The sequence below is a fragment of the Phascolarctos cinereus genome, unplaced genomic scaffold, assembly GCF_003287225.1.
Source record: "Phascolarctos cinereus isolate Bilbo 61053 unplaced genomic scaffold, phaCin_HiC Scaffold_726;HRSCAF=1367, whole genome shotgun sequence".
Classification (NCBI taxonomy): domain Eukaryota; kingdom Metazoa; phylum Chordata; class Mammalia; order Diprotodontia; family Phascolarctidae; genus Phascolarctos; species Phascolarctos cinereus.
This window is the reverse complement of record NW_027556098.1, coordinates 152,547,673-152,570,691: the sequence shown is the minus strand read 5'-3', so window position 1 is coordinate 152,570,691 and position 23,019 is coordinate 152,547,673. Positions and strand designations below refer to the sequence as shown.

The following is a 23,019-nucleotide window of genomic DNA, read 5'->3' as shown; positions in this document are numbered from 1 at the left end:
TTACTAAGGTACAAAAACAAACAAAATCCTCAAATGACAGAATCCCTTTTTGGTTCTCTCTCAATTTAGTTTAATTGTTTCAAAGTTCATTTAGAAATACAAAACTAAGGAGGTGGTTTATAGTTCTACAATAAATGAACAACTATTTAAGCTTGTGGAAAAGCTAGCAATTCCTTGACTCATTTGTAATACACATACATACAAATAACAGTTTAAACAGTATTTTATTTTAATAACAGGCCATATCTCATCAATCTAAATTATTCCATTATGAAAATTTCTTCATTGAAAAGTGACCATTTCTTCCAACCTTTATAGCAAGCACAGCTTTAGCAAGTCAAGTTTACATATCAATAACCTTGAGAAGTACTTAATCCTCCCTCTTATAATACTATTTCCCCTTTAAAAACTTGCTCTGGGTCGTCGAATTTATAACACACAAGGCACATAATGCTACAGAAAATTCATACAAAGATAACATAGTATATGTAGTATAAGAGAACAAAACAACCTGTTCCAAAGATTTATTTTTTCAACCTCAGATTCGCAAAATGTATTATTTCATAAATTAAACTATATTTCTGTGGTGTTTGTATTCAATGGTTTACACAACACAAAAATATAATCCGTACCTACAAGGCACCTTAGCCTTTTGCATCTCCCCTAAAACAAACACTGATCTATAGATTTTAAGATTTCTTACACATAGCTCCATAGTCCAGCATTTAACAAATATAAAAACAAAGTCTCTTTAACACCAGCATTTTCTTCCTTGATAACTTCACCAACCGAACCCCATGAGATCTGTAAGGCAAGTTGGTCCTTTAGATGGACTAGAATATCCTATACTTGTAGTGATATCCATTTGTAGCAAAATAGTTCATTATAAAACTCAATGAAACAAGAATGAGGAAAAAATATGTATTTTAGAGTTTCAAAGAACTGAAACTATTATTATTCATTTTGGAGTAGGCACTGAAATATTTTTTTCTATGTAATCTTGTTGGAGATTGTCTCTTCGCTGTATAGTGCTTCATCATCAAGCTAAAAATAAAGACAATATCATTAGATTATAATTTTCATAATCCTTAACCTTTTATATTATAAAAACTATGTTAGAATAGACATTCCTTAGAAAAAATTCTAATGCTGAAACTAAATATTGCTTATATTTCACTAGCAATTCTCACACTGGACTACTGTAAAATACTACAGATGAGTCCTGAGAAGAATTCCAAAAGGTGAAACACTCTATTCAGCCTAACCTATCAAAATGAACAGGTATTCATTGTCTTCTCTCTGCAACCATGCAATATGGTCTCTTTTCCCATGTGTTCTACTTTATCTTCCATGATTATGCTGTTCTCAGCCTTCTCTGCCCTACTTAGTTACTTGTCCTTTGACAGAAATAAAAATCATCAAAATCCACAGGTTTGCTCTCAGATAGACAGGAATTATATGTGATATACTGGGAATGGGGGTGCAAAAGAAAAATCACAGCAGAGAAAAACACATTTAATTTTAAAATGGCATATTAACAAAAAGAAAAGAAAAAAGAAAATTGGCCCAAGATAGATGTTGTTGATCTTATTGTTACGCTAGTCACAAAAAGTAAATTGTATAATTCTACCAGAAATAAATGAATGGGAAATCCATTCTGTATTGGGAAACTACAACACTTAAACACTACTGAAGTCAGCTCACACATAATGAATACAGCCAACTTATTTTTTTCAAATGCATTTAAAGGCATACCTATTATTTATGAACAGCAGATAGCTCCATCCTCCTGAGAAACACTGTGCAAAGGAATGAGACTCTCACACTGTTCACTATCCTCTGGGACTCTTTAAAAAAAAAGGCAAATAATCATGCAGAATAACTAAAAAAGGTTTTATAAAAAGTTCTATCCTATTTAGTAAAGTTTCTGTGTCTAAATTAACAACAAAAAAGTTGTTTTTTTCTCTAGTAATCAAATAAAATTTTATTAAGCTAAGAGTTTACTGACACCAAAAGTAAACATGCTTACTAATAAAGGACTTAATTTATTATTATTAGTTTATCCAGCAGGTTATGTATATTAAGTACAAACTTTATTCTTCACAAAAGCTCTAAAAGCTTAGCCTAGTATGGTCATCATATTGGTAAAGAACCAATGTTACGGTTAAAAAACAGATTTTTCCTTAAAAAAAAAAACAACCTACCTCTGAATTCGATGTTTTCTACAGATAAAGGCAAAAATTCTTCTGACTCCCACCATCACTGGATCCCAGTTATTATAATGGCATAGCAGAGTTACAATGAAAAATGAAAAAAATACAGGGATAGCACCTGCAAAAAATAACCAGGAAAATTGCGCCTAGGAAAAGAAATTAAAACTCATTTATTACTGGCACAAGTACTTTTTTCTTAAATGTGAGTTTTTATTTATGGAAACTGGCATGGATAAGTTTAATACCAAGAAGAAAATATAAAAGCACCTAATTTTATTACTTTTAACATTAAAAATCTGGGTACTCAGATATAACCACTATCCTCTAAGACCGATAGCTGTACCGACTAACTGAAAAAAGGTAGAGCCAAGGACACAGAATGCATACTTTTCTTGTATTCTACCCAAGAGAACAGTAACACTTTTCCTACAGCATCCTGTAACCTTTGATCCACAGACCACACCATACATTCATTCCTTAGTGCCTTTCATTTCTTACTTAATGCTTATCTTTACTGCTGTTCTCCCTTGTTCTTAGGCTAACTCCAGGAATCATCTTTTGGCTAAAAGCTGTTGTATGTCTTAACATCAGCTATCAAAATTAAATTAGTTAGGTGTAACAATTTTTAATTCACTGAAAAAAAAGAAATAAAACTTTTTTCTTAAAAACTTGTTCTTTTCATAAGGCAGCTATGACATACTATTAGTTCTAATTCTGACTCAAAATGGCTTATAGATTAAGTATCTCATGGAAAATATTTCAATTAAAATAGCATTTAAAAAGGAAATACAAAAACTAAATAGCTAAAACATTAAGATGTTATTAGCCACCGAAGCAGCAAAAAACGTAACAAGAAATTCACATCAAACCCATTTTTTTCTACCAAAGTTAAGAAATAGTTTTGATGCAAACACCATTAACTAACTTAACACATAGGAAGAGCAAGGGGAAGAAGATGTGTAATTTCTATGGTTGGTCAATAAGATTTTAAATTAGGAATTTATATATAGTACACTGAAAATTATTATGAAAAGAAAGATTTCAATTATAAAATAAAAAAGTAAAAAAGCTCTATTTGCTCTTTGAGATTGCAAACAATTAAGGATGAAAGGCTTATATTCATAGGTAAGGCTCCCTCTGCTGGAAAGTATATAATATTCCATTTCAAAACTCTTTTAAGGAAAAATAGCCAGTGATACATCATCATTCCTCTTACTAGGAATATTTTAAAGGAGATTCAATAGAAAATTAAGTTAAAATCCCTTTGTTCTAACTTATACGTTTGCCAGTTTTTTAGGCGTATAGTGTGGTTAGGCCACACAAAGTGCTTTGCTTATTCCCATTTTACAGATGAGTAAGTCCAAGTACTCATAAGGACAAAACACTGGCAAATATTTGTAAATCTTAATGTTATGTTCATGCTTCTTTTTTTTTTTTTTGGCTAGGCAATGGGGTTAAGTGACTTGCCCAGGGTCACACAGCTAGTAAGTGTTATGTGTCTGAGGCCGCATTTGAACTCAGATCCTCCTGAATCCAGGGCCAGTGCTCTATCCACTGCTGTTCATGCTTCTTACATGTTATATTAAAAGAGGTTTAATCTTTGACAAAGAGCTTAATAACTGAGAATTAAGAGTGTGACATCATAAATAGATTAGAGTAGTAAGGAAGAAAATACTCAGCAGATTTATGGATACAGGAAGAGTACTTGACCAAACAAGATAGAAAGGTTCACAGAAGGTATAATGGACAATTTTAACTATATAAAATTTAAGTTTTAGCACAAACAAAACCAATGTGGCCAAAATCAGAAGAGAAGCAGGTAAGTGTGAAAAAAAATCTTTGCAAAAAATTTCTCATCAACTATCAGATTTCTCATTTCTGATATATAGGGAACTGATTCAAACGTGTAAGAACAAGAGCCATTCCTCAATTAATAATCAAAGGATACGAACAGGCACTTTTCAGAAGAAGAAACCCAAGCTATTAATAGCTATATGAAAAAGGTGATATAAATCAATATTAGAAAAATTCTCACACTCATCAAGATTGGCAAAGTTGACAAAAAAGGAAAACCATAAATTCTGGAAAGGCAAACAGGTACATTAAAGCACTACTGACGGAACTGTGAGCTGGTCCAGCTCTTCTGGAAAGTAATTTGAAATTATGCCCACAAAGCTATTATACTGTGCATATACCCTTTTTGACATAGAGAAACCATTAACAGATCTATACCCCTGAGAAATCAAAGTAAGGGGGAAAACAATCATGTGTGTCTATATCAGATCTTTTTGCAGTAGCACAGAACTGGAAATTAATGGGATATTCATCAACTGAGGAAATGCTGAACAAGCTATAATATATAAATGTGATGAAATACTACTATGCTAGAAGAAATGGTGGAAGCAACAGTCTCTGAGAAATGAGGAAAATTTTTTATGAAATGATGCAGAGTAAAGTGAGCAGAACCAGGAGAGTAATTTATACCATAACAATATTGTAAAGACAAATGACTCTGAAAGACTTAGGAACTCTGATCATTACAATGACCAACTATGATTCCAGAAACCTCACAATGAAACAAAGGTACCCCCATCTCCTGATAAAGAGGTGATGGACTTAAGAGTATAAAATGAGACTTTTTAAAAATATGGCCAATGTGGGAATTTGTTTTGTTTGACTACACATTTGTAAAGGGTTTTGTTTTGGAGGTAAGGTAGAAGGGAAAGGTAGATTTTAACTTTTTAAGAGTTTAGAACTTCAGAAAACTTGGATTCTAGCTTTGTTCTCACATACTTTATGTGACTTTGCACATTTTTTCAAACAGGCATAATACTACTTGTCCAATCTACTAGGTAATAGAAGGGAGGGGGAGGGAGGAAGAGTGGGTTAAGAAAATAGATAAAAAAATTTTAAGGCCTTATAAAAATGAGTTATTGTAGTGTTGTTGCTGTTATTATTGTAGGAGAATTGAGAGTAGGATTTCTTTTGTTCATATATACATTTGCTTTTGGAGCAAACATCATTATTATTATCATCATCATCATCATCATAGCAACAGCTGACATGTATATAACATTTACTATGTGCCAGGCATTGTGCTAAGCACTTTGCAACTATTGTCTCATTTGATTCTAACAATAATCCTGGAAACTAGGTGCTATAATTATTATCCCCATTTTACAGATAAGGACTAAATGACCTGCCTAGGGTTGCACTGCTAGGAAGTATTGGAAGCTGGTTTTGAAGTCAGGTCTTCCTGACTCCAAGCCCAGCACTCCATCCACTGAGCCACTAAGACTGGCCAGTAGGTAGGTGATAAATTTGAGGGTGACCAGAATAAAACAGGGGAAAAGCCAGTCACAGAAAAACAAGTATAATACTCAAATCAGTATTGCAGATAGAGGTAAGAAAAGAACAAAGTAGAATAGACTCTTTTTTTTCTATACAATACTCTTGTTTCAGTGGACTTTGATGCTAACATTATACATATAGTTAATCTGATATTCTTCTCACTCTCAATCATAGGATATAATACTACGGAGAGACGGGAAAGATAAAATATAGCTCATCTGTCCTTTCAGACTAGAACTCCACAAAAAAAATATGAAAGAGTTAATACATAAAGTTAACTTTCATTTTTGATAGAGTTCACCTATAACATTATTACTATGTTGCCTGAAAACGAAGAATTCAAAGTTTTTGCAATTTAGAATTTATACTATTTTTGGGTCATGTTTCTGAAATAATTTTAAAGATATGATTAAGTCTGCCTTAATTACTAACTTACTCTCCAGTGGAGACTCTTATAAAGATATAGTGAAAGCTCATGTTTTCACTACTTGAAATTTGTTATTTTAAAAGTAATTTACCAAATTTTAAAAATCTATAATCATAGCTGGAGAATGGTAAGCAAGAAAAGAACAGTGGATTTGGGTTCAAATCCAGCACTGAGAGTCACTGCCTGTATGTTAGGCAAATCTTTTAACCTCTGTGTACCTAAGTTTCCTCATTCATAAAATGAGGAAGATGAGCTAGATGACCTAAAATGCCATTTTCAATTCCACAATAAGAAAAATCAATATTCTTCCCTATCTTCTATTTTATAGCAGCTGTATAGGACAATTCTAGGTACACTACTGATCTTTCAAACTAACATTGATTTGAAGTTTCTAATTACGACACATTTTATTGATCAAGTCCATTTTAATAATATATCATTATCTTTAATCAATAAAGAATAGCTTACCTTTTGCAAGCACATATCAGCTATTATGGTCAGAGGTATTGTAAGGCTTAGTGCAAGTGTGCCAATCAGGGATGAGGTAAGAAAACAGCCCCTAAAATAGATTAAAATACACATTCTTGCATTTAAAAGCTACAACTAAAGCACACCATCAAAAAGCAGGTGTTGATTCTTAATTTTATATGTTGAGGGAGGGAAATCAATGGCAGCAAGCTAAAATCATGACATTCACATCTAATATTTTATTTTAAACAATGTCATATTGCTAAAACAATCCTTCTTAATGGTAAGCTTAAAATGCCAAACCCATATAAAATTCTTACTATAAAAATAATGGAAAACATTAAAAAAAAATTAAGACAACTACAGATCATTATGACAAGCTACAATTAAACTCTAAATTGTATATTATATTCTATTAACAAATAATTTATATATTTAAAATTAGCTGTAACCTTTTCTAAAGTTCTGATACTATGAAATTACAAAGTAAGATTTAATCATTCAATTTATGAGAATAAGATATATGTGTTTGGTGGGGCAGGGAGAGAAGTGTGTGTCTATGAAGTCTCTAGAGTTATGAAAACCTAAGTTGAAATCCCTCCTCTAGTCCATAACACTTTTGAGACCTGGACCAAGTCACTTAATCCCCTGGTGACTCCCAGGAAGTCTATAAGATTCAAAGAAGCTGCTCTCTAGGAGCTCTAGATGAAATAACTTCCCTTCTCCCTGCTCATGCCACTCCTGCCTCCCAACTAAAAAGAGAAGAAGGGGGAATCAAGTAACCCAAGTGATGGCTAACAATCAGTATATCTCTAGGCCAACCCAAAGTCAGTGTCACAATAAAAAACAGGCCTATCCTGTAGAACTGAATAACAAAAAGGATGAATATTCTCAGTATTCTTTACCTCTCTACTCATTTCATAATCTAAAACATTTTTAATGTTCAATTCTGGAATATTAGTAACTAATTCTGAAAAACAAGTTGCTTTAGGATTATTTTGTAGAATTTCACAAAGAACTGGAAAACATACATCCTCTATTTGCAGGAAAATGAACTGTTGCTATTTATAAATAAAAGTTAACTTTATTTGGCCCCAATGGCCTGCTTCTACGAACTCAAAGGATTCCTCTTTTATGTTATAAACATCTTAGACACCTTTCCTTTCATCAATTCTAATTTCACTTAAGGTAATATTAGACCACTTACAGGATTTGATATTGTATTTAGAGTCTCTAATTGCTCTTTTAATTATTTTCTCTCATTTCCCCAAACAAATTCATCAGGAGTCTTTTTTAAGCCCACAACAATACCTAGCAGAGAGCTGGGCTTGTAATAAGCCTCCAATAAAAACCTATTGACTGACAAGTGACTTAAAATCATGAATATTTTTTTCCAGAGGTCACAGGAGCAAACCAGGAAAGTTTTGCAACACTCTAAAAGTTCTAGCTAATAAAAAATAATACTTCGATCACCACAACTGGGCATCTAATACAATGTTGAGTTTAGTCTCTAAGTTTTTCAATCCATTTAACTTATATGCTTTTCATTACTGTCAAAACACAGTCATGAAATAAACTGTTAACCCTATTTCTGAGCAAAAGAACTGAGACACAGAGAGGCTGAGGAGTTTGGCAAGATCAGTCACATTCAATTGTGTTCTGTATGCCACAATAAGGATACAAATTTAGTTTATATAACTGTATTACATGCAAATGTTTAAAATTACAAAACAATTCACAGGTCATTGATAATTTAAATATTTGCAAGTACCACAGTCTTTGTTTAAGATCATGGTACATAACAAAGGCCAGGCTAACCTTCAAAGTGACAAAAACTACTGTGAGTTAAGAGTTCAAAGATATATGTAAAGCACTGGTCTGACAAGCAGCAGGAACTTAATCTTTTCTTAAATGCACATTCATTTCTGCCAAAATTTCTTAATTTAAGACTTTGCAATTTAAATTGAACTAGAAGAACTACAATGAATTTCATAAAAATAAGTATAGATTTTAAAGTAGCCATGGCATCTCTCCATCAAAATACTATGCTAATTGCTAATGGTTTTTACTTGCCCAAAATGAATAGTCATAGATATAAACAAGAGAAATGGCAGAGCAAGAGAACAAAAGGCAAGCTTTTCTTCAATGGTAGAAAGATGCCTTTTAACTAACTAGGACTACTGTGGAACATCCTCCTGAGAAAAAGTGACCACTTCTAAAAGTAATTTTTTCTCATTCCATTTTTTAAGTCTATATAAACAACACATAAGCCTGAAAAAATTCTCATTTTGTAATCTTTGTCTACCCAATGGGGGAAAAGGAATTTAAGATTTGAGGACTCATTAAAGTTCTATTCTAAGGCTTTATTATGGCATAAAAGTGATACTGGGTTCTTAAAGACAACCAAGTTGGAAAAACTTCAAAAGCATGACCTAATGAGACTAAGTGTTTGTAGTTCAAAGGACATCTGCCTAAGTTTAGAGAAGTTCATTAAGAGAAGATTGGCCACCAGGTGTTTTGGGGTTTTAGGTTTTTTGGACCAGAGTAAATCAAGACAGTTACCTAAAGTGTAAGGTCTAAAGTGGAAAATTTGTTTCCATAAAGAAGGTAGGCACAACAAAATTTGAAGTGTTTGTTCAGCTTTAGTAGAACAGAGAAAGACACTATGCTGGTTTCTGTAAATATGAAGATAAAATAAGGAACCATTCTTGACCTTGAGCACCTTAAAATCTCAAGACAATAAAATAAACATACAATATACAAATAACAAAAATAGCAAGTAAAAACACAAAGGAGAATGTATTAAATGCCATAAGAGAAGTAAAAACAAAGAAGTTAAGGCATTCAGAAGGAGATAGTATCTATTAGTAGCCAAGATGCAATTTTGTAGGCTTTTTCTTTTCTCTTCTTTTTTAAGCCACTAGATGAAAAAAGGGATCAGAAGCAAAGCTTTCATCCTTCTGTAGAGTTCTTAACCTGGGGTCCAGACTCTACCACAAGAGTGGATAGGCATCAGGGGGTTTATGAACTTGAATGGGGAAACAAAATAACATCTTTGTTTCATATAATCGGTCTCCTTTGTAATCCTACATATTTCATTTTACACATTTAAAAATATTATTCTGAAAAGGGGTCCATAATACAAAAAACATAAAGAAGCCCTGTTCTAAAAATCCTTGGCACTAAAGAACAAGTCAATATCTAGTATTCTATGATTACTAAACACAGAGAGAGAGAGAGAGAGAGAGAGAGAGAGAGAGAGAGAGAGAGAGAGAGAGAGAGAGAGGACAGAGAGACAGAGAGAGACAGAGAGACAGAGAGACAGAGAGAGAGACAGAGAGAGAGAGGGACAGAGAGAGAGACAGAGAGAGAGACAGACAGAGACAGAGAGAGAGACAGAGACAGAGAGAGAGAGAGAGGGACAGAGAGAGAGAGAGAGAAAAGAAGAGAGAGAGAGAGAGAGAGAGAGAGAGAGAGAGAGAGAGAGAGAGAGAGAGAGAGAGAGAGAGAGAGAGAGAGAGAATCTCATTTAACTTCCAGAGGTATCTTATGTGATACCAACCACCATGGTACTATGGATGAAGTTGTGCCACTCACTGTCTAGCCTTAGGGGCCATGTCACTTCGTCTCCCTAGAATTCATTTTCCTCATTTGTATTTTTTAAAAAGAGGGTAGGGGGAAGAGTTGGACTAAGAACCTTTCTAACTCAGTTCCTCCCAACTCTCTTAACACAGTTCCACTACGCTCTAGTGATCCTCAGTCCAATTCAGCTATACTCAAAGCCATGCTTTAACAATTTCTGGGATTTTATCAGTATTCAACCCCTTACAAAAGATTTTCTAAGCTCCTCTCCATTCTGCATCCTCTTCCTTTGTCCTTCATCAACAGCTCAAATGCCCCAAACTATTCACACTTAGTTTATTCTCTTCTAATACTCCACCTGATAAGCAAAGACCCTATTCCTTCAATTAAAGCTTCGGTCAACCCAGGATTCAATATAAAAATCAGTACTTTTTAGACCCCAAGAGGGAAGAATTTTCAATAAAGTACCAAAAATTAAAGTTGTTTTTTGGGGGGTTCCTGACTCCACCCCATTCGGTCATAGAATCTTGTCCAGTCTCTACTATCCCACCCTCCATTCTCAGAACCAGGCAATGCTACCCTCCCCTCAAAACTTTTCCCTCCAAACTTATCTACAATTTGAACTTTGTTCTTAAAGTACTATACTGCTTCCTAGAAGAATAAAAGTTTTCATGGGCTCAATGAATGGAGTTAGATGAGAAATGTCCATAGTTGGTATCCTTAATAATAAAAATAACATCCATATAAAATAAATAGTACATACCATAACCACAGCAACTCTGAGAGAACTGTTCCAATTAGGCCATTAATGACAATGCACATTAATACTAACTTATTGGGAAACTCAAAGGCCTCAAATCCAGTATAATGAAGCAAAAAGAAGCCCGGCCATAACAGCAGCAGATTAAAGAGACCTACAAAACCTGAATACACATATAAGAGAATCAGGGTTAGTCACTGTAATTTATTTCACTTCCAAAACTATTGTAAAACTATATCCCTGCATCTGGCACAAGGATCTTAACTATTTGATTCCCTAGGGGGTAAAAGGCTTGTTCCCTGGCTAATTTTTTATAACTTAACTAAGGCAAAAACTGTATTAAAAAACTGGTGAGCATTCTCTTAAATTTAAACTAGCATAGAAGGTGAGAATCACTACGAAAATAATGCATAATAAACAACTTTAGGTTATTTTAAAATAGGGTTGAACATAGTTACTAACAATAGAGAACCTCTTAGCACAGAATTATAAAACCACTAAAGATATTAGAATCCAAATTATCATTGAAAAATTGGGCAGTTAGAGTTTTCACTTTATTCAACAATTCTTTGTTGTCCTTGCTCTTCAGAAACAGACACAGACCAAATACAAATAACTATAATAAAAGGCAACATGTTTTTAGTGCCATATAAATGAAATTGGTATATTTACATTTGTAATCGACACAGAAGGGGATGCCCAATTTATATCTTTTTAAAAATAGGGTCTTGTTCTATTCTTATCATGAATGTCATGGACTAACAGATTTTAGAAGATATTTCAGGGAATCCCTAAGATTCACAAGGTATTGCTAAGGTTTACTGGGGATGGCAGAGGGAAACAAATTTTATCTGCTGTCATCTCTAGGCACCTAATATCTCAATAAGCAAGGGATAAAATTCTAGAACATGAAAAACATGGAAGAGTTCCACAGAAATCACAAACTGAGTTGGAAGGAACCTCAGGAATAGGTAGGGACAGGAATCCCTCTGTTACATTCTCTGAAACTGGTCATCCAACCTCTCCTGAAGACCACCAGTAAAGGGGAAACCAATACTTTAAGAAGTAGTCCATTCCACTTTAGGGCTCTTCAAATTAGGAAGTTTTTTCTTTACTTCAAACCTAAATTTGCCTCTCTGTATTTCTACACATATGATATTTTTTGCCCTCTGGTCTCAAACAAAATGACTCTACCCCCTCTCCACAGTCCTTCAAATATTTGATTACAACTAATTTGTCATTTCTTCTATTAAAAAAGTATGTCTAGTTCCTTCCACCAATACTGTATGGCATGAAGGGGTAGAGATAGGGAAGGGTATGACAAAGTCTGATGATTGTCTTAGATAAAGAAACATAAAACCTTCTAGATACCATTTCCTAAACAAGAATGAAAAATAACAATGTATGATATATCATATAAAGTCTTATGTCATGCCATTGTCTAGTTATTTAGTAAGCAAGAATGATGCAAAGAATGAGTTTGTTACTAGTATCCATGTGATTCTAGAAGACCTAAAGGTAGATAGCTTTTGAAGGATTTATGGGGAGAGAAAAGAATCAAAAAGGATGAAAAAACATGGATGGGCTATGATTTGCACAAATTGCAGTGCCCACATCAATAAGATCATAAATCCACTGAAGTATTCCTACAGGATGAAATCTAAACTACTCATTCTGTCATCCAATAAACTCCATCAACTAGCTGCATCCTCATTTTCCAAGCTGAACTCCCACTCCTCTACATGAATCCTCAGCTCTAATGTGGCCAGAGTAAGCTTTATGAATTCTTTCTTCCATGCCTAAGCTCCAATCCAGCATCACCAAGTGCCAACTGAACACTTCCAACCAAATGTCCTTCCAAGATCTCAAACTTAAATATGTCTGAAACAGTTTTATCACTATTTTTCCCAAAAAAACCAATCTCTTCCAAACTTCCCTGTTACTGCTGAGGGCACTATAATTTTTTCACTCATCCAGGTTCACAACCTTGATGTCATCCATTACTCCTCCCTCTAATTCACTGCACATATCCAAACAGTTGTGAAATCTTATCATTTCTATCACCACATCATTTCTTATATATACTCCCTTTACTCACTTAACATATCTACCACCCTGATGTAGGGCCCTGGATTATTGCTATAGCCCCCTAATTAGTTGTTCTAACTCAAGTCTCTCTCCACTCCAAACTATTCATTGCACAGCCACTAAAGAAATTTTCCTTAGGAGGAGGTCTGACCACATCAACCACACATACACATGCACAGTCAAACACCAGTGGTTCCCAACAGCTCTGGGAGTAAATATAGAGTTCTTTTGCATTTAAAGCTCTACAAAACCAGGGTTCCTCTTATCTTTCTAGTATTCTTATACATTATTCCCCACTACAATCCAGCTATACTGGCCACTTTGCTGTTCCTCACCCACAACATCTTTCACTTCTGTGCTTTTGCAATGGTTGCTTCCTGTGTGGGGAATACTCTCCATCTTCACCTCCACCTCTTGGAATCACTGGTTTCCTGCAAAACTTAGTCAACAAGCATTTATTAAGTTTAAGCACCGGTCACTGTGCCAAACACAAGTACCATTTTCTTTATGAAGCTTTTAAAGACTCCAACCTTCTCTCTCTCCCTATACAGACACACAGACAGACACAGACAGACACACACACACACACACACACACACACACACACACACACACACACACATTGTGAGTGCCTGTCACATAGTGGAAACTTAAGAAATGGTTGTTGATCAATTGGCTGACCTATCCAAATCTTACTGATTCTTCAAGGCTCAGTTCAATTTCCCCCTCTTCCACATATTTACATTCTGATAACTCCAGTACAGTGACTTCTCTCCTCCTCTGCTTACAGAAATCTGTATATCATTATATTTGACACACACCTTGGTTTTGCATATAAACTCCTCACATCACGGATGCTAAATAAAAATGATCTGAACAAAACTTTGTAATAATTTATTCTAGCACTAAAGAATGTTTATTAGATAAAGATTTTAAGGAAGCACCACTTCTTCAAAAGAAAAATCTTTTCCAACTAGGAAAGAAAACTTAAGATCTCAAACCAATTTAGAGTTGACACATTACATCATGCTTGAAGGTAGTTTAGTAAACTAGTTATCTCTTACAAAAGTAGGAACAATTTTCTTTTTGAAACGTTAAGAAAAAGACATGTCACTGATACACTACTTTATTTGCATGCATTATACTTGGATATGTAACTTTACTTACATATCATTTCAGTGAAGTTTAGTTTTGATAGCGCTCATGTCCCAAAATTATTTTTACTACTACACTTAAGAATTGGATTTTAAAGCCAGAAACAACTTTAGAAAGAAAACAGATCAACCTTCTCATTTCAGAGATTCAGAAACTGAGGCCTAGAGGTTAACAGGGTGGCTCAAGATTATATAGCAAACTGGTAGGAGAGCCAGAAAGGCTCTCCTAGGCCTTCTGACTCTGTGTCAAAGGCTCTCCTTACAATACCACACGGCTTCCTTATCTGAAGAAAATAATGGACACAGAAACAAAGAACAGCCTTTGTAAGGTTCTTTTTCATTACCATGGAAGTCAGCTTCCAAAAGAACCCAGGAGTCTGCTCATTTCCAGCAGCCCACTCCTATAAACAAGTTTTATTATTAAGCAGGTTTTAGGTAACAGAGAATGGATGGATTTATATTTGAGAAACCCCAAATCCAAGGGATGGTGAGTTCAAGGGGTCTGAAAACTATATTTGTTTTCAGTTGTATCTTTGTAACATCATTGAGGTTTTCTTGGCAAAGATACTGGAGAGGTTTGCTATCTCCTTCTCCATCTCATTTTACAGATCAGAAAGCTGATGCAAACAGAGTTAAGTGACTTCCCCAGGATCACACAGTTACTAAGTGTCTGAAGCCAAATTTCAACTAAGGAAGATGTCTTCCTGACTCCAGGCTTGACACTCCATCCACTGTACCACCTAGCTGTGGGTACTATAATTTAATTTCAATAAGGAAATGTCAGGCAAAACCAATTCCAAATGCCCACATGATCATTTTTCTTAGTACGTCAGTAAAACTACAGAACAAAAGTGGTAGTGAATGCATTCCTATGTTTTCTATGGTATACAAACTTCAAATGCAAAAACGAGAAGAGATTATCTGTCTCATGAGATTTACATTACCTAGCAGAGAGGTAAAGTGATGTGACTCAATAAAGGAGTTCCCTTTTAGCAGTAAAATAAAGAATTCTCATTTCCAACTACATTCACACTATACTCTGAGAGAAAATACATTAATAGTTTTGTGCTAAAAGCTTAAAATACACAAGAGAGGGAAAGTAGAAAGGAATGCTAAGGGCAATGAAAACAGAAGCTCAAAAACTTTGGCTTGGGGCAGAAAGACAAATTACGGACAATTAAGAGAAGGCAGACTACTCAACTCTTGTACTTCTGTTTTCTCTCTTGGAAATGAAAGAAGAAAAATGGCTAAGGGGGAGACTAATACTCAGAAACTCAAATGGATCTGCTAATATCAATTTGGAAGTTGATCTCCAACAATGAAGATCTCAACCCATTCATGACTGCACACCCTATGTGTCTCATGTCGATATCCTTCCATAAGCTCGCCACAGGTGATCCATACATCATGCTAGAGGTCTCTCATTTTCTCCTGACACTGGGAGGGTATATACCCATGGGTCATATACACTCTGGTTATATGCCTGTCACCTCTTTCCTTCATCCTCATTACATAACCAGCCCTTCTTCTTTTCCTACCATATATTTCCTTAGTGATGCCTTTTACACCTATTCAACATATCTCATTTTGGTTCTGCCACTGCTTGGTCACATCTACCACATGCCACCAGAGTCCTGCGTGATAATTCATTTTTAATAATTCAGAGACTTGTATTCCACGTCTCACTGACACATCACAACACCAAAAGAATGCCGGTATTTAAAAGACTGGCACTGGTTTCTTTGGGACACATAGGGTTATTAAAGAGGCCCAGCAATTTCCCAAGGGCAAATTATCCTACCATCTTCCTCGTTTTCAACTCTGTACATAGCTTGTTGTCTATCTGTACTGTCTAACCCAGATATATGTACTGACAGTCAAGTTCTATACACAGTTCATCCTAACACTTGTCATAATTTGGGCAACAGACATTCTTCACACACCTGGGTCATACCTGTGTAGAAGGTCACAGAGTAGAACCCAAGCAGGCAGACAGTTAACAAAAAAGTACCCAGCTGCCCTTAACAAGTTCAAGCCACCAGGTCCATGAAAGCTAGACTTCAGTGTAGAAGGTGATGCACTAAAGTATTAGAGGACCAATACTTTGATTTTCAAAAAGGGGGTAAAGTAGAATGTGCAAATCGTAAGTCAACAATGTTGTATACACTGTTAAGCTTGTTTGCTGTGTTGCTCCAGTTTTTCATAATTATTTGGTCAGTTTTCTTCATTAGGTGGTTCTGGGGATTAGTGTGGAGAGAACAAGAAAGGGGACGGACACACACACACACACACACACACACACACACACACAGAAATGATCATCGGGTAAAAAACTAAGTTATCCTTAAGAAAACACCCAATAAACCTGACTTCAATTCCTGTTAAAACTTCAAAGACAAAAAAAATATTAAAAGAACTAGTAAACATCTTAAAAGGGCTATAGCAATTACAAAGAATTATCACTTTGTAGCATGTCTTCAACAAGAACAAGTCATGGCTTATTAAGTTCCATTATTTCTAATTCTCTTTTACCCAGTCTATTCCACTGTTCTATTTCTCAATTTTTTTTTTAGACCCAAACCAAATGGTTTTAATAACTTGCTTTATAACATAATTTAAAGTCTGGAAGTGCTATTGCCCCTTCATTCCTACCTCTTCATTATTTCCCTGGATATTCTATAGATCTTTTCTTTCTCCAAATGAATATTATTATTTTGTCTATAATATGTACCCTTTATAAGTATGATTAGAAAAGCATTAAAATTGTAAATTAATCTTTAAAATATAGTAATTTTTTTTCATATCGGAACAGCCTATGAGCACTGAATATTTTCTCAGCTATTTAAGTTGTTCTTTAAGAAACATTTTATAAATGGATCTATGTGAGTATTTTATATGCTTTGCTGGACTGATCCCCAAATATCTGGTGCATTTTGTAGTTAATGTAAATGAGATTTCTCTATTATTACCTCTTGGACTCTGTTATTATTATACAGAAATGCTGTTGAGTTTTAAGGGTTTATTTTGTAGCCTACGACTTTGGCAAAAATTAAATGTCATAATTAAATCTTTGCTGATTTGCCAAGTTTTTTTTATAAATTTATTTTAGCTTTCAACATTCACTTCAATAAGATTTTGACTTCCCCCACCCCAAGACAGTGTGCAAACTGATATAGGCTCAACATACACATTCATATTAAACCTATGTTCACATTAGTCGCGTTGTGAAGAAGAATCAGAACCAATGGGAGAAACCAAGAGAAAAAGAAACAAACTAAAAAAGAGAGCGCACATAATAAGCTTCAATCTGCATTTAGACTCCATGGTTCTTTTTCTGGATGTGGACAGCATTTTTCATCATGAGTTTTTTGGAGTTGTCTTAGATCCTTGCATTGCTAAGAAGAGATAAGTATACGAAGTTAGTCATTGTACAATGGGGCTGTTACCGTATGCAAGGCTCTCCTGGTTCTACTCACTTCATTCAGCATCAGATCATATAAATCTTTCCAGGTTTTTCTGAAGTCCACCTGCTCATCATTAATAGTATTCCATTACATTCACATACCACAACTTACTCAGCCATTCCCCAACTGATGGGCATCCCCTCAATTTCCAATTCTTTGCCACCACAAAAAGATGCTATAAATATTTTTGTACATGTGGGTCCTTTTCCCATTTGTATGATCTCTGGGATACAGAGCAGAAGTGGTATTGTTGGGTCAAAGGGTATATGCAGTTTGATTGTCCCTTGGGTATAGTTCCAAATTGTTCTCCAGTATGGTTGGATCAGTTCACAACTCCACCAACAATGCATTACTGTTGAATTTTCCGACATCTTCTCCAGCATTTATCATTTTCCTGTTTTGTCAGGTTAGCCAATCTGATAAGTGTGATAGGTACCTCAGAGTTGTTTTGATTTGCATTTCTCTAATCAACAGTAATTTAGAGCATTTTTCATATGACTATAGTTTTATTCCTTCATCTGAAAACTGCCTATTCATATCCTTTCACCATTTATCAACTGACAAATGACCTGTATTCTTATAAATTTGACTCTCTCTATATATTTTAGAAATGAGGGGCAGCTAGGTGGCACAGTGGATAGAGCACCAGCCCTGAAATCAGGAGTATCTGAGTTCAAATCTGGCCTCGAACCAAACACTTGATACTTACTAGCTGTGTGACCCTGGGCAAGTCACTTAACCCAATTTCCAAAAAAGAAAAAAAAAACCAATACCCCAGAAAAAAGAAAAAAAAAAGAAATGAGGCCTTTATCAGAGACACTGGTTATAAAAATTGTTTCCCAGCTTTCTGCTTCCTTTTTAATCTTGATTACATTGGCTTTGTTTGTGCAAAAACTTTTCAATTTAATGGAATCAAAATGATCCATTTTGCATTTCACAATGTTCTCTATCTCTTGTTTGGTCATAAATTCTTCCATTCTCTATAAATCTGGCAGGTAAACTATTCCAGGCTCTCCCAGTTTGCTTACAGTATCAGCCTTTATATCTAAATCGTATACCCATTTTGAATTTATTTTGGCACGTGGTGTAAGATTTGGTCTATGCCTAGTTTCTGCCATACTCTTTTCCAGTTTTCCCAGCAGTTTTTGTCAAATAGTGAGTTCTTATCTCAGAAGCTGGAGTCTTTGGGTTTATCAAAAGGCAAATTACTATAGTCACTGACTACTATATCTTGTGAACCTAATCTATTCCACTGATCCACCACTCTGTTTCTTAGTCAGTACCAAGTAGTTTTGATGATTGCTGCTTTATGCTAGGCCACCTTCCCCTGCATTTCTTTTCATTAGTTCCCTTGATATTCTGGACCTTTTGCTCTTCCAAATGAATCTTGTTATTATTTTTTCTAACTCTATAAAATAATTTTTTGGTAGTTTTGTATGGCACTGAATAAGTAAATTAGCTTAGGTAGGATTGTCATTTTTATTATATTAGCTCGGCCTACCCATGAGCAACTGATGTTTTTCCAATTATTTAGATCTGAATTTATTTGTGTGAAAAGCGTTTTGCAATTGTGTTCACGTGGTTTCTGAATGTGTTTTGGCAGGTACACTCTCAAATATTTTATAATGTCTATAATAACTTTAAATGGAATTTCTCTTTCTATCTCTTGCTGTTGGACTTTGTTAGTAATATATAGAAATGCCAATGATTTATATGGGTTTATTTTACATCCTGCAATTTTGCTAAAGTTGTTTATTATTTCAAGTAGGTTTTTGTTTTCATTTTTGGTGAGACAATTAGTGTTAAGGGACGTGCCCAGAGTCACACAGTTGTGAGTGCTATGTGCTTGATGCCAAATTTGAACTCAGGTCCTCCTGACTCCAGGACCAGTGCTCTATCCACTGCACCACCTGGCTCACGATCAAGTAGGTTTTTACTTGATTTTCTAGCGTTCTCTAAGGATATCATATTATCTCCAAAGAGTGATAGCTCTGTTTCTTGTTTTCCTATTCTAATACCTTTAATTAAAAGTATGGAACACTTCACGAATTTGCGTGTCATCCTTGCGCAGGGGCCATGCTGATCTTCTCTACTGTTTCAATTTTAGTATATGTGCTGCCAAAGCAAGTATTTGCCAAGGTTTTCTAAGTAAATAATCAAATCATCAGCAAATAGGAAGAATTTTATCTCCTCTATGCCTATGTTTGCACCTTCGGTTTATTTACCTATTTCATATAATGTAGATGGCTATTTCTGATGAGGAGTCAGGAATATCTGAGTTTGAATCTGACTTCAGCTTTATCAACCTGGGCAAGTCACTTAACCTCTGACTCAGTTTCCTCAACTGTAAAATGGAGATAACAGCATCTTTTGTAAACTTTAAAGCATTATATAAATGCTGTTGATTACTATTATTAGTCATTATTACCATTCTGTCTTACTGTTACTGCCAGCATTTCTAGAATTAAGTCAAATAATAGCAGGAAGAAAAAACACCTCTTGATTTCTTCCTCTATTTACTGAGAAATCTCCTAATGCATTTAGTTTTAGGTTTTTTTTTTAATATTAAAAAAATTTGTAGGGCTTTCAAGAATAAATTACTGTCATACTGTGTCGGAGGCTTTTTCTGCATCTTTTGAGATAATCATGTGGTTTTGGATATTTGTTTTAAATATGATTATGTTGTTTTCCTAACGCTGAAACATCCTGGTATAAATGCAACCTGGTCATAATGAAAGATTTCTTAAATAACTGCTGAAACCTATTTGACAGACTTAAAAATTTTTAATCAACATTCACTAATAATACTGGCTGATATTTCTCTTTTATTTTATCCTTCCCTGGTGCAGGTATTTTAGTATACTTGTCTTATTAAAAAAGGAGTATGGAAAAGTGTTTTCTCAATATCTGAAAATAATTTATGCAGCATTGACATTAATTGTTCTTTTAAAGTTTGACAGAATTCCTCCATAAATTTATCAGGACCAGGAGTTTGTTATTATTTTTAAGTCTGTAATTTCTTTAGAGCCAGTGCTACTTCATTTTCTAGGACTGAATTATTTAAAATTTCTATTTAGTTTTCTATTAGTTTGGGTATTTAATATTTTTAAGGTAATCCACAAAATTCTTTTGTGCTCTCAGTTCAATTAGTATGTAACTGTCCATAGCAGGTTCTGATAATTCTTTTTATTTCTTCTGACTTTTCTGGGACTTCATGTTATTCATCTGCTATTCTGTTGATCTGATTTTCTGCCTTCTTTTTTATGAAGTTGGCTAAAGGTTTATTAATTTTGCTAGTCTTTTCAAAAATACACAGGGCTCCAAATGTAAGAAAACACTTCCTCCCACTTCTTTGCAGAAGTGGAAGATATAAAAGTGTGGAACACTACATATATTTTCAAATTTGGTTGATATATTGATCAATTTCACTGATTATTTTTTCTCTCCCTCTTTTTTTCTTTAAAAAATATTCTGTTATATATGGATAGCTCTCTGGGTGGGAAAAAGGAAGAGATATATGGGGAAATTTAGTCAATGTAAAAAAATGCAAAATTTAATGTAAATTACAATGTAAGAATATATATTGATATATATTATCAATCAAATTTAATAACAGGTAGTGGAAGATTAAGCTAATTTCCTTTTTTGACAAGGGTGCTAGAGCAGAGGAATACCATATAGAGAGTTTATCCAAGGCTTCTGACAAAATTTCTCTTGATATTCTTAGAGAGAAGACACACAGATGAGAACCAGATGGCATTATAATTAGGTGAATTCAGAATTATCTGAATAGACAGACTCAAAGAACAGTCAACAAGCATTTCATGCCAACTTGGAAGGCAGTTCTCTAGTGTACTGTTCCTGAGGTCTGTGCTAGGCTTGTATCATTGAACAATTTTATCAATAACTTAAATAATGGCAGGTTTATCAAATTAGCAGATAACACAAAAGCAGGAAGTATCATTAACACTAATTAAATGTCAAAATATAACCCCCCAAAATCTCAAGAGGCTACAACCTTGGAGAAATGTAAAGTCTTGTACTACAGTTTAAAAGAATCAACTTCTGTACAAAATGTATACTATGAGTCACTAGCATGATATGAAAGTTTAAAAATCTAATATAATCTCAGGCTGTGTTGTGAGGCATAGTGTCCAGGATTGGGGGGGGGGGGCAGACATAGGAGTGGTAAGAGTCCTACTATACACACTCCTAGTGAGACCACATTTGGAACACTGTATTCAGTTCTAGGTGCTTCATGACTGACACTAATAAGCTGGAGAAAATCCAGAGCAAAGCAACCAAGAAGCATCTAGAGATCACATCATATGATGAATGGCTGAAGAAACTAGAGAAGAGAAGAATTAGTGGGAAGGGGGCACATGATACACATTTTCAAGTATTTAAGGACTATCACATGAAAGAGAGATTACAGCTGCTCTGTTTGGCCCTAAGCGGTAAAATTATGAGAAATAGGTAGACGTTCTAAAGAGGCAGATTTGGACTTATGTAAGGAAAAACTAACAAATAAAAGCAACCATAAGTGAAACAGCTGCCTTGGTAGGAAGTAGTTTCCCTCTTACCGGAGGTCTTCAAGTAAAGGCTAAATAACCAATTTTTGGATAAATTACAGAGGCCTTTGTTGCTCAAATATAAGTTGGACTACATGGATTCTGACGTACTTTTCTTCCAGTTGAGATTCTGTAATTCTATAATCGTCTTTCCCAAGTAGGGAGGAAAGAATTAACTACAATGTAGTGTACAGTACAAATGGCAAGACAGAGGTGGGGGTAAGGGCGAGGAGTAAACTACTTAATTAACTAAAGTCCTTTATTGTGATAAAATTTCATGATCCTAGACACCTTTATAAAGAAAATTAAATATCAAAATATTAAAATGACAATTACAACACAAAGATAGTGATTTAGTCATTTAGAAAAAAAAAAGTCCTATGAATTAATAGTCTTACCAAAGAACATTGGTATATCCAATTTATCTTCTCTGTCTACTTTTCTCTTAATCATAACAATATAGACAGCATAGAGCATGGCACCAATAAGAGACCAAATGGAACCTGTAAAAATAAAAATAACTTAAAGCAATGTTTTTGAAGTACCGTTAAAACATATTTGCTATTTCCATCTCCCTGGTGTTGGGTCTTTATAACATTTCCTTTATGCTCTGTCCAAATCCTACCCATCCGTCAAGGACCAACTCAAATCCCACATCCTCTGCAAAGTTTTCTCCAACTACTCCAGTTAACACTGACCTTTCTCTCCCCTTAATTATTACTGTTGTCTTTACCACATAATTTAGCACTCACTGAAGTTATACATTCAGTGTCTTACATTGTTCTCCAATTGAATAATGCATTTAAATGACATGTGCTCAACTAATTTCAAGCTCCTTGAAGACAGGATATAGTATCAGCTATACAGAAGACATATAATAAATACTTAGTAAATGGACTGTCTCCTCTTGAATGTTTTTGAATGTGAAATTTTAATGTATC

At 34.5% G+C, this 23,019-nt stretch overlaps 1 protein-coding gene and 1 pseudogene across 2 annotated transcripts in view; both read right to left on the bottom strand.

The window, feature by feature from the left end:
* Positions 1-205: 205 nt before the first annotated feature.
* Positions 206-23,019, bottom strand: part of SLC35F5 (solute carrier family 35 member F5) — a 54,673-nt gene continuing 31,859 nt past the window's right edge. Inside the window, exons 11-16 of one of the 2 annotated variants that reach the window (XM_021009459.2) lie at positions 22,477-22,581; positions 10,805-10,964; positions 6,460-6,550; positions 2,205-2,359; positions 1,756-1,847; positions 908-1,044 (exon numbers count right to left, since the gene is read on the bottom strand). In XM_021009459.2, the coding sequence (XP_020865118.1) occupies positions 1,763-1,847; positions 2,205-2,359; positions 6,460-6,550; positions 10,805-10,964; positions 22,477-22,581 (596 nt within the window). In that variant the 3' untranslated portion in view covers positions 908-1,044; positions 1,756-1,762. Of the gene's footprint in view, positions 1,045-1,755; positions 1,848-2,204; positions 2,360-6,459; positions 6,551-10,804; positions 10,965-22,476; positions 22,582-23,019 lie in introns of both variants that reach the window. The other variant, XM_021009458.2, reaches the window with a different exon arrangement.
* On the bottom strand, positions 19,534-19,634 carry LOC144454594 (U6 spliceosomal RNA; annotated as a pseudogene).